The sequence below is a fragment of the Panthera leo genome, chromosome B2 (assembly GCF_018350215.1).
Source record: "Panthera leo isolate Ple1 chromosome B2, P.leo_Ple1_pat1.1, whole genome shotgun sequence".
Classification (NCBI taxonomy): domain Eukaryota; kingdom Metazoa; phylum Chordata; class Mammalia; order Carnivora; family Felidae; genus Panthera; species Panthera leo.
The window spans coordinates 118839156-118851660 of NC_056683.1; the positions used below are offsets into that span (position 1 = coordinate 118839156).

General features: G+C 40.5%; 1 protein-coding gene and 1 non-coding gene across 2 annotated transcripts in view; both read right to left on the minus strand.

The window, feature by feature from the left end:
- The window catches only part of MOXD1 (monooxygenase DBH like 1), a 92391-nt gene that overhangs the window by 20758 nt on the left and 59128 nt on the right, over positions 1-12505 (minus strand). Inside the window, exons 5-6 of the mRNA XM_042939850.1 lie at positions 1605-1784; positions 971-1073 (exon numbers count right to left, since the gene is read on the minus strand). Coding sequence (XP_042795784.1) covers positions 971-1073; positions 1605-1784 — 283 coding nt within the window. The remainder of the gene's footprint in view (positions 1-970; positions 1074-1604; positions 1785-12505) is intronic.
- LOC122220786 lies at positions 11563-11665 on the minus strand. Its single transcript, XR_006202970.1, has one exon. It is a non-coding gene; the product is annotated as a U6 spliceosomal RNA (small nuclear RNA).

The following is a 12505-nucleotide window of genomic DNA, read 5'->3' on the forward strand; positions in this document are numbered from 1 at the left end:
AAGAATCTATTATGTGAATAGCATGCATGATAATAGGCATGGGGGATCAACAATGAGTAAGACACATTCCTTACTGTGACAGTTTTCATAGAGGGGAAAGTATGACCCAAACCCTTCATAAATTTGTTCCACTGACTTGGGAATTAATTGACTCCTTTCTGGAGGGTTGACTTACCTACCTGTGACTACCAAATCAATGGTTTGGAACAACTGACATATACATAAATTTACATTAATTGGTGTGATTAGTTTTATTGTTTCTCTTTCCCACCACACTATAATTTCCATGAGGGTGGTTTGGTTTGTATCATAAAGCACAGACCCAAGACAAAGTTGGTGCTCAGTATTTGCTGAATAGTTGCATAAATCAGTGGAAAATAGTAACTTTCATTTGCTTCTTTTGATAGCTTCATATTGAATCTTTCAACTTTTTGGTTTTGGAATATTACATAAGTCGATTTAGAAAAGTAGATTTAGAAATCAAATGTAAATACGCTCATCTCTTCATTTCAATATCATATTACGCAGTGTCACTGCATAAATATTTCTTAAGCATATTTATGGTTTTCCTACCATACAACAAAATCTTAATATTATCTAGTGATGAATGGCAGCTTTTCATACGTGCAGTTAGAAAGAAAATGTTTCATCAACACTGTGTATTTAGGACTAATTTACATCGCAAATAGAAAAATCTATTATTCTACTTTCTGGAAAGTAGCATGCAAATTGTTTTTTTAAGATCAGTGACCACACATGCCCATTTGCCTGGTACAGTGCTGGTTAATCACTTTTGTCCCAGTATAATTATTAATAGTACCCTCTTTCGCTCTAAAGAATATCCTAATTTGGATGACAAATATATAGGTTAATTCTTTCTAAAATGATGCTAGTTTATTTCAACTCTGTTAAGTTAGGTGTTCTAAAACTTTTAAAAATCAGAGGTAGAATACACGAAGAATAAACTCACCCTCCTTATATGTCGGATTGTCATAATGGACTTCCAGGAGCACATAACGAGGATCTAACGGTGTGCCAAGGGACAATCCAACATGAGGTGGGTAGGAAAAACCCTAAATAAGGAAAATTCCATGAGACGTGCCCTATGAAAGTCCCTACAAGCTCTGTTCTTCCAAAAACCCCAACCATTCTCAAAGATATTTCAACATTCTGGAACCCCATAATCTATAGTGGATAAAATAAAGGGGCTTAAGGAAAGAATCCCTGCCAGTGGAAAGAAAAGTAAGCTACCCTCATATCAGAAATAGTATATAAAGCGGGGTGCCTGAGTGGCTCAGTCAGTTAAGCATCCGACTTCCGCTCAGGTCACGATCTCACGGTTTGTGAGTTCCGGCCCCGCGTCGGGCTCTGTGCTGACCGCTCAGAGCCTGGAGCCCGCCTCAGATTCTGTGTCTCCCTCTGTCTGCCCCTCCGCTGCCCGCACTCTGTCTCTTACGTTGTCTCAAAAATAAATAAACATTTTTAAAAATGTAAAAAAAAAGAAGAAATAGTGTATAAAGCTTTACTTGTAAGTATGAGAACCGTAGGGGAAAGACATGATCAATGAACAGTGTCACATCTCCATAATCAGTCATTGGCCCCACCTCTCCACCAATGGCCCAGGCAAAAATCACAGTCTCGCAGGTGAGGAACGCATCAGGCATGTTAGGATGGTAGCACTCATGGCCATAGTCCAGAACGCTGTCATTAAAGCTGCTACTGCACTGATAGAGCAGGATGTGGTGGACCAGACTCTCGTGGCCTCTCTGTATCACTGGCTCCACCTAAACGAGCACAAATGAGAGGGAGGATGTGACAAATCCAACCACCCGACAACACCCTCCGGTAAGCATGAAACTAGCATAGAGCATTAGCAGTTTTGCGAAGGGATCGTTTGCTCAACGATGTAAAGGTTACGATGGGGTTCAAGTATAATGCATTCTGGATATGAAAACAACGATGGTGATGGGAACAATGGCAACGGCAAAGATGAGACAATAACCTGTTCCTCCAAGAATCACAGGATTTACTAATCCGTTTGTGTTTTGAACTCACTTTTGTTTTCCTGATCATTCTGCATGGCAGCTGTTTCAAAAATTGCTTTCTTCCAGGCTACTTTGCCCTTGGTCCCCTCCCTTTTTTCCTTTCTTTTCTCCCCCGCCCCACACATAAAAAAAAAGAAATTAAGGCTATAGACAGGCATAAACTCCCTCAGTCTCACTCTCTTCCACCTCAAAATATTTTTATCCATCCCTACTGAAGGCAGTAGATGATGCCTTATTCATCTATTACCTATCTATCAATACCTATCTATCATATACATATCTACCTGGTGCTGAGCATAGGGCTGGGCACAAAGTAGCGTTCAATAATGGATATTTTTAATTTTTATTAAAATCAAATTGTAATAAGAATCTTACCATTAGAATTTAGGAGAGAAAACAACACGGTAGTGATGTGTTCCTGTGACACTGCTGAAATTAGGAGAGGGGAAGTAGAAACCAGCGAACAGAGAAGGGGCAGTAAAGTCGGTTCTAATCTTGACAGCACAATGCATATGAACACGTTCCTTCCGTTGTCCTTTCTGTAAGCTCCCTTCGTAACGCTTGCACACCTCAGCCCAGGGAACTCACAGCGAGCTGAACACATCCTAAGGTCCCAAAGTGCCTTACCTGCAGAGGACGTACAGGAGCCCTGTCTGTACCTAGTGTAGCTGGGCTACAGGTGTTGCCATCAGCCACAGGGTTCTTTGAACGCTCCATTCATCTGCTAAAGAAACCATGGTCTGTCCCTAAATTTCCAAGGCTTGACCTGTCTTAGAGCTCAACACCTTCCGCCTTTAGCCCTGACTACTCAAAAGCAGGCGAATGCATTTTGAAACCCTTGCTTGTCCTCCAATTTAGACGTGCTTATGAAGATGAAGTGTTTTCAGCTATTGTCTCCTAAGGCTTTCCATTTTGATTTTCTACATAGTTTTTCTTTCTTTCCTCCTCGTTTTTAAATCAGAGAATCTAAGCAGCCAAACAGGGAAGCGGTAGGTAGTAGGCAGAGATCTGAATAGGCAGCCGGGGGTTCGACTTTTTAAATCCAGCTTGCCTTTGTGTTACATAGTGAGTCATGCCATAGCTAGCCCACACGTACATTTTAACATCACATTCACAGCAATGACACTGCGCATGGCTTTGTTTGCACTTGTCTCTCATCTCTAAAAGACTGCATGCCCTGAAGGCAGAACCTATTTTCTATTTTGCCTGAAAACGACAGTTATTGTTCAAGCATGGTTGCATAACACATTACACAGAAGGGTAGCCTAGGATGCCTATTAGATTTTAGTTTCCGTGTCTAGTTTGAGCTCTCTTGTGAAACCTGACTTATTCGGGCACCTCAGCACTCGAAGGGGAACAGGGCACTGCTAATATGTCCAGAGTAAGAGAGGGACGTGAGGCATTTTCACCAAGTGCCTTTTCAGTTCTGGCAGAACCTGTAGGTTGCACTGAGCTCCACAAGGTAGGTCCTAGAAAGGAGCCATTAGGGCTTTAAAGAAAAGCTGGCTCTTGCCAAGGCAGCTACAAAGACAGACGGTCTTCATCGAGGCACAGCAAGAGAAAGCTGAGAATGTGCATGATGAATTATATGTGGCTGGTGGTGCCTGCTTTGAGGAGCATCACTAAACTTCTTGAGAGAATCTTTGAAGAGCACGCGTTGTTGTTGCTGTTTTTAATATAGGAAACGCTGAAACCAACCCCAGGCTTCCCAACTACCAATGCATTCTAGTAATAATAATAGTAACATCTGCATTTTACTTAGCACCTACTATCTGCCAACCACTGTATTAGCCACTAGCTACATTTCATTTAATATTTACAACGAATCTATAAGGTAAATATTATTGTCTCCGTTTTACAGATGAGAAAATTGAGACTCAGAAGATTAAGTAACAAGCTCAAAATATCATAGCCGGGCAATCGTAGATGGGGATTTGAGACTAGGCAGGTCTGACCCCAAAGTCAGTATTCCTCCCACTGCAACACATCATTGGAGGAGGACACGTTGGAGATGCATCGGGACCTGGAAGCTTCTGCCTGTGAGCGGGGGGGAGGAAAGAGTGGGAGCCTTATGTCTGGGGGGGGGGATTCCTGCCCTCACCCCAGTCGCGTGTCCTTTGGCCCTTAGGGAGAGAAGACAGAGTGTGGCCTTTCAATATGTTCTTTCCTAAGGAGAGCAAATAGCAAGGTCTCTCCTCAAAACCTGGCAAGGTCTTCAAAGAAAATTAAACTGTAATCTGACCTCCAGATTACAAACTGAGGGTAGAGCCTGGAGGCTTTTTCTAAGAAAACAATACATGTATACAACAACAAGAAAACGTTCTGCATGCAAACCTGAGCACTGATCACAGGAGAAAATAAGAAGGCCGGGAAGAAGCAAAGCTCTTGGCAAAACAGAGAGGATGTGAGAAATGAAAGGGCAGACTGAGAAAGAGAAGCGCCCCCAGAAGGATAACAACTGAACTAAGGAGCCACTGATGTCAGAGGAAAAGCACAGGTTACCAAATTCTTGAAGAACAGAAGAATTTTTGGAGAAGGAATTTTAAGATGACCATGTAGAATACTTAAGGGGAACCCCAAGCATATTCTTATGGGAAGGCATAACCTGCTCCGTGCAGGGGACACGTTCCAGGGATCGGGAGCACCTTGACCAGAATGGGTCTGGCTCTCGGTGCCCCAGCACGGAACAGAATTTCCCACAGAGCTTCCTGCCACGTTGACCGAGCATAGTGATGCCAGCGCACAGCTACCCATCCCCAAAACGCCTGCTGGTCATTATCTGCTGCTTCCTCAACCAGTTCCACAAACCTTCGAAGCAGTCACATCACCTGTTGTGACATTCTTCTTTAGCCCAAATAAGGCTGCGGCAGAGACCGGAGGGCACTAGAGGAGGTTAAACACTGCTCTTTCTTGGATATTCAGTAATTGTCCGCACGAGAAAGACTTTTCCTTTTGCATCATTGCATCATTTGAAATAATGGTGGTGTTATACATTTTTACATTAAAAACCTTTCTGAGACAAATAAAGCTATAGTGCAGTGAATCACTGCTGTAAGAGGTAGCACTTTAAAAGGGCGACTTATTTTGGTTGCTTCAGAGATGTCACATTGTAATCACAATCTAAATGGGAATGCCAAAGGTTACCTCTATTAAAACAAAAATTAAACTTATAGAAATTGCCAAAGGAGGTCATGGCAACATAAAGTATACCAATGCGGATTAATTGGTATTTCTGAGACTGGAACAAACATTCAATTTCATTTTTGTTTTAGGCCAGCTGTATGACTGCAGAAGGAATAAATACAAAGGAATCGAAAGTAGTGCTTATGGAAGTGGGTGGCAATGACACAAACACCTGATGACATATTAAACTGTGCTATTAACTACAGTGTTCTCATACACAGGTGGCATTTACAGACCAGAACGGATGACAGTTCCATACACCCACCTTCATATGCAATAGAGGCCAGGCAAGGATGGCCTGGCAGCTGTGGGTTACCTGTTAGCCCCAGTGCCTAGTAAAGGAACAGCCTAGAAAAGAAACCACAGGTGGAAGGGAGGTGAGGAGGAAGCCTTCAACCTGAAGGATTCTTAAGAGTAAAATGGTCTCTTCTTGTACCCTATGTCTTCAAAAAATTAAAAATAGAACTACCCTATGTATGACCCAGCAATTCCACTACTAGGTATTTACCCAAAGGATACAAAAATGCTGATCTGAAGGGGCACATGCACCCCAATGTTTACAGCAGCACTATAGACAATAGCCAAAGTATGGAAAGAGCCCCAAAATCCATTTACTGAGGAAAGGATAAAGAAGATGTGATAGATAGATAGATAGATAGATAGATACAATGGAATATTACTCAGCAATCAAAAAGAATGAAATCTTGCCATTTGCAACAACGTGGATAGAACTAGAGTGTATTATTCTAAGCAAGATAAATTGGTCAGAGAAAGACAAATATCATATGCTTTCACTCCTATGTGGAATTTAAGAAACAAAACAGATGAACATAGGGGAAGGGAAGGAAAAATGAGATAAAAACAGAGAGGGAGGCAAATCATAAGAGACTTTTAAATACAGAGAACAAACTGAGGGTTGCTGGAAGGGAGTCTGGTGGGGATGGGCTAAATGGGTGATGGGTGTTAAGGAGAGTGCTTGTTGGGATGAGCACTGGGTGTTATATGTAAAGTGATGAATCATTGGGTTCTACTGAAGCCAATACTATACTGTATGTTAACTAACTTGATTTTGAATAAATTTTTAACAATTAAAATAAAAAAAAGAGTAAAACAGTCTCCAGTCAGTTCAGATAACTGGACCTTTGAGGTACTCTTGAGAAGACTTAGCAGTAAAAAGCAAACAATGAGAACTACTAAGCATAGTCAAGACCAAGGTGGAAATTAACATCAACTATAAACTGGGAATTGAAAAGCTCCAAATATTATACTGTTCTCATGACCTCATCACCTTCTCTTACTCTCTTTATCCAGGTCAATATGTCTAGCATAATCACTGCAACACGCAGACTGCTTAATAACTATTTATTGAATGGAAATGAAGCCTTTCCATGAATGAGACTGAGTCATCAAATTTATTGCCTCCTAATTTCTTGATTGTCTAAACTCCAGTGACCCACCCTGCACCCCACTTCAGCTGCCCAATCCCACCGTCCCAGCCTTCACTTAGAACCACTCAGGACTGTGCTCCTCTGAAACTCTCTTTCAGTGCTTTTTTCCTGCTCTGTTGGTTCTCTCACGCCTCCCCAGCCTCTCAACATACCACTTTTTCCCAGGAGGCTACTTGAACTACTTGTGCACCAGCCCCTCACAATGGACTCAGACACTCACAGCTGCGGATCAATCTGGTAATCTCCCCCTTCTGATCCTCTACTTGGGATACTGAAGATGCTTGCACAACCATTAAGAGCTCAAAAGTCATGATTCACATTTGTACTTCCAGGCATCAATCTTTCTTTATTTTGCCATGTTCTGTTCCTTGGCTACGGATGAGCATAATCTGTTCGGTGCAGGGCACACGTTTCAGAAAAATGAAAGCAGTTTGCTCCCATGCAAACCTTTTAGCATCTATGTATACTTGCTAATCAACTCTTGGTAAATGACTCAATTATTTTGCTAAGAGAGGAAAGAATTTCAGTTCACTCTGTCACTGAATGAGGGCAGAGTTGGGGTGGAATTTGATACAAAGGACACAATATGGTTGGAAAATTTTAAAAATTATATAATATAATGAAATGAGGCTAAGAATTTTACTCGGTGTGACCTAGGTCTATAGAATAGGATTAGATGGGGATAAGAAAAAAAGTTCCTAAGTGTCTCAGAAATCCTTAGAACCTAGAACCAAGACCACTGTATCAGAATAGAAGGTAAGAAAATCTTAGTGGAAATGTATATTATCTTTCTGACATAAAACATTTGGGGTCCTTGACAAAACTGTGCCTGCCTGATGGTCTCGTACCTGCACCTACTGTGAAACTGATTCAGTTTCAAAAGGACTTCTCCCAAAAAGCCACTGAGCATTGGCAAACTGAAGAATCCACATGCTTTTGCAAACGTCAAATACCAACTACCTTAACAATAACAATAAAGAAATATATATAAGGGCACCTGGGTGGCTCAGTTGGTTAAGTATTTGACTCTTCATTTTGGCTCAGGTCATGATCTCATGGTTCGTGAGTTCAAGCTCCAGGTCGGGTTCTGCATTGACAGTGTGGAGCCTGCTTAGGATTCTCTCTCTTCCTGTCCCTCCCTCACTTGCACGCGCATATGTTTGCTCTCACTCTCTCTCTCAAACTAAATAAATAAACTTAAAATTAAGAAATATGTATGTTTTTAATTGTTTATTTAGTTTGAGAGAGAGAGCAGGGGAGGGGCAGAGAGAGAGAGAATCCCAAGCAGGCTCTGCATTGACAGTGCAGAGACCAACACAGGGCTCAAACTCACAAACTGTGAGATCATGACTTGAGCCAAAATCAAGAGTTGGATGCTTAACTAACTGAGCCATCCAGGCGCCCCAAGAAATAGATTTTTTACTTACTTCCCTTGTGCTGGGTTGAATAGTATCCCTCCAAAATTCATGCCCAACTGGAACCTTGGAATGTGACCTTTTTTGGAAGGAGGGTCTTTGCAAATGTAATTAGTTAAGATGAAGTTACTCTGTCTTAGGATGGGTCTGAATCCAATGACTAGTGTCTTTATACAGAAAAGAGAAGGAGATTCAGATTCAGACACACACAGAGAGCAGATGGCCATGTAAAGATAGACACAGAGGTTGGACTCAAGCTGCCACAAGTCAGGGAAAACCAGAGACCATCAGAAGCTGGAAAAGCCAAGGAAGGATTTTCTCCTAGAGACTTTGGATGGACCATGGCCCTGCCAATGCCTTGATTTTGGACTTCTGGCCTCCATAACTGTGAGAAAATAAATTTCTGCTGTTTCAAGCTGCATGGCTTGTGGTCACTTATCATAGCATCCCCAGGAAGCTAATACATCGTCTGCTCTCAATTGTTATAATCATAAACTAACAATTCACAGATTTGTACATTTTTACCTAGGTCATGAGTATCCCTGCATTTGTTTGTGACAAAAAATTATTACAAATATACATTGTTTCCCCTTACATGATTGATGTTGTATAATTCCATGTACTTACATAGTCATAAGGCTATTTTACTTGATAAATATGCAAGTGCACTTGAGAGAGTTAAACAAGTTTTATTATCTGTAGCTAAGTATATGTGTACCTTACTTTAGTTTTTACATTTGGAGGGTAAAAATAAGTGGGCGGGAAGGGTGGAATGCCCTTCTTGACTTGTCCAAGTACGAGAGAAAAACAGGTGTGAGAAAAACAGGAGGTTATTAGAGCTCTTATAAGCAATTTTCCTACACTTATTCTTCCAAGTCTACCCATTTAAGATGTTGCTTGTTGAAACATGAGTAGAGCATAGCTCTCCAAAAACAACTTGCAATTCAATAAATTAAAAATTAAAACAAAAGGAGAGAGGTGATGGGTGAAATCTGTAATGAGCTGGAAATCTGGTAAATCTCCATCACTTTTCTTCCTGCCCATTCTTGTTCTTGGCACCCTGCTTTCCATACACACCCCAGGCACAGGTTGCTGTCCATGTAAAAGCCAGGAAACCATCTCTGACAGAGGTTATCCAAAGGGCATCTGGTTCATAATGCAATGCTGCCTATGAAAACATTTCAGCCCAAACTAGCAGTGTAGACAGACAATTACAAAATCATGCTAGTATATGCTCATGGGATTATGGTAGGATAGGATAGTAGATGGTATCTACCTGTCCCTCTTTCCTTATCCTCATCCCTAATGGGGAGGGCTCTTTTAGCATGACAATATATCCAACTTATGAGAGGAGACAACCAAATTGAGCAAGAAAATGATATCATTGTCTCACAGGTAATCCACTCTGAAAAAGGTCAGAGTTCAAAGCAAAACCCAACCTGCTGATATGGGGCTCAAACTCAGGAACCATGAGATCATGATGTGGGCCAAAACCCATGAGTCCCTGTTTCTTTATATTCATGCAGCTTTATGACTTTGTGATTTCCAGCTATACAAATGAGTCTTCCACCAGCACTGTGAAACAGTCAACAATTCTATTTTCTTCAGTCTCAAAGACTGGGACGGTCACCATCTTGACACCTACAGCAATATCTAAAATGACAACACCAGGGTTCTCAACAAATGTAACTTTCACCACCTCAGTTTCACAAAAAACATACCCCAGATGCCATCGACAATGACCACAACCCACAACAGTTCAGTGACATCTGTTACTTCAGCAGTAACAAAGATGTATCAAAACTGACCTGTTTCCTATGCTGAAAATAGTTGTTAAATGCCACATTTATGTCTTTGTTGCATTCTGAAAAAATAGAAATGATGTCATATTAAATAAATTAATGGTATAGATCCTAGTATCCTTGTCCCTGTGGAAAATGAGTTTCCAACTTCATCAGGCCTGCTAATGAGTGTGAATAAGTGACTTGTCCTACCAGGGAATCGTACTTGGATATGATTTGAAATGTGCCACACCTTTCCCTCCTGGGCCCCTCATTAGACAACAGAATTAGGCAGCATTCAGTCTACATGAGTTCTAAACCAAATGGTTAGCTTTGGTTTTCATTCATATGTGCCATAAAGATATTTTCCAATGGTATTAGATACAGTGTAGTAACAGAGTATCAGCACTCTTCATTTTCTGCATTTTTAAAAAACATAATGCCTGTGAAACTACAAATTCAGAACCTCAACATTTTCTTTTGAACTTATTCAAAGTTCAGTTCCACTTAAAAACTAGTTATTACATTCGTGATAACAGCAGACTTTATGGTATTTTCAGTGTATTTTTAAAATTTGTTTAAATGTTCATTTATTTTTGAGAGAGACAGAAAGAGAGAGAGAGAGAGAGAGCAGGAGAGGGGCAGAGAGAGGAAGACACAACCCAGAGCAGGCACCAGGCTCTGAGCTGTCAGCACAGAGCCTGACACGGGACTTGAACTCACAAACTCTGGAATCATGACCTGAGCCAAAGCTGGATGCTCAACCGACCGAGCCACTTAGGCGCCCCTTGTGTATTTTCATATGTTTCTAATCCACAGTTTTATTACTACAATTTGTATTTTAAATCAACTAATTTCTCAAGGTCTCTTGATGCGATAAAACCAAAACAGTTTCAATTTCCAATTTATTCAAAAGGAGAAATTTCAGTTAGAACCATTTATTCAGATTAGATCTAGTTGCAAGATTAGACCTGTGTTGTGCAGACCTATTGTTAAGGCACTAACTCTTTTTTTTTTTTCAATATATGAAATTTATTGTCAAATTGGTTTCCATACAACACCCAGTGCTCATCCCAAAAGAAGGCACTAACTCTTAAGAGGACCAATAAGGGGGGAAAAAAAATCCCCAAATCATACTGCCTCTGAGGTTGTGGTAGGCAATCTAAGTTCAGCATCACAAACAGCTTCAGATGCTGGCGTTGCAGTTCTGGGGATGGGGGTGATTGGGAGATGTGTTAGATCAACTAGAACCCAGCAGTCACTAGACACAAAGCAGGCTGGAGAGCAACCTTCTACAACGAGACTTCCTCTTCCCCCATTCAGCATTCTTATGTAGAAATTCAAAGTTTTAGCTTAGTATGATGTTTTTTAAAATCACCAAAGCATACTTTTTTTGTTTTCTTCTAATCACAGCAACTATTAATTCTAAAGAAAATACATTATCAAAATTTGATATTGGCAGCTTTGTTGGTGGTATTGTATTAACACTGGAAATCTGTCGATTCTTTACATTGGATGCAAAATGTGTTATTCAGGAAGAGGCATTTGGTATGGAACCATGTGAGTTTTGATAGCCAGGACTTTATTATAATTTCTGTGTTTCTTTAAATGTCACAAGAAAATACCAGAACGGGCCACAGATTTATGAATTACATTCCTACTAATCCTCTATGCCCAAAGTAAATTGTTTAAAAACATGGAACGCTTCACAAATTTGTGGGTCATCCTTGTACAGAGGCCATGCCAATCTTCTCTGTACCGTTCCAATTTTAGTATGTGTGCGGCTGAAACACTATTAAAGCTGTTTTACTTGATGAATATGCAAGTACCCTTGAGAGTTAAAAATATTATGATTTACAGTCATCAACTTCTGAATGTGAATTAATTAGGTTCTTTTTTTTAATGTTTGTTTTTTTTTTTATTTTTGAGAGACAGAGACACAGAGAGCAAGTGGGGGAGAAGCAGGGAGAGAGAGAGAGAGAGGGGGAGAGAGAGAGAGAATCTGAAGCAGGCTCCAGGCTCTGAGCTGTCAGCACAGAGCCTGACATGAGGCTTGAACCCATGAACCGTGAGATCATGACCTGAACTGAAGTCAGACCCTTAACCGACTGAGCCACCCAGGCACACCAAATTGATTAGGTTCTTTTTGCCAAACACCTCAAGAATATAAAAATACAGAAATATAAAATATTTTAAAATTACTTTTAAGAAAGTTTATAACAGCATTCTTAATATGTATATTGTTCTTTGAATTTTTAATAGATTATTCATGAATTCTAAGGTTGCTTTTAGCCTTACATTAACAAATATTAATGTTCATTTAACGGAGATATTCAGTAAACTAGAGGTCACCTAGCTCCTCTAAGAAATGTTACATTAATACCAATATGACCCGCAAGGCATAGTGAAAGATCTGATGGTCAGGAGACTAAGTTCCCTTCTTGGTTGTGTCACTAAATAGCTGTGTGACATGACTGTGAGCAGGTCAGCAGGTCATAGCACACGGGCTTTTTTTCCATCATTATATATATGTGTGTGTGTGTGTGTGTGTGTGTGTGTGTGTGTGTGTGTGTGTGTTTGTATTTATATATGTATTGGAGCTCTGAAGAGCTCTAATAATCTATTTTTCTCAC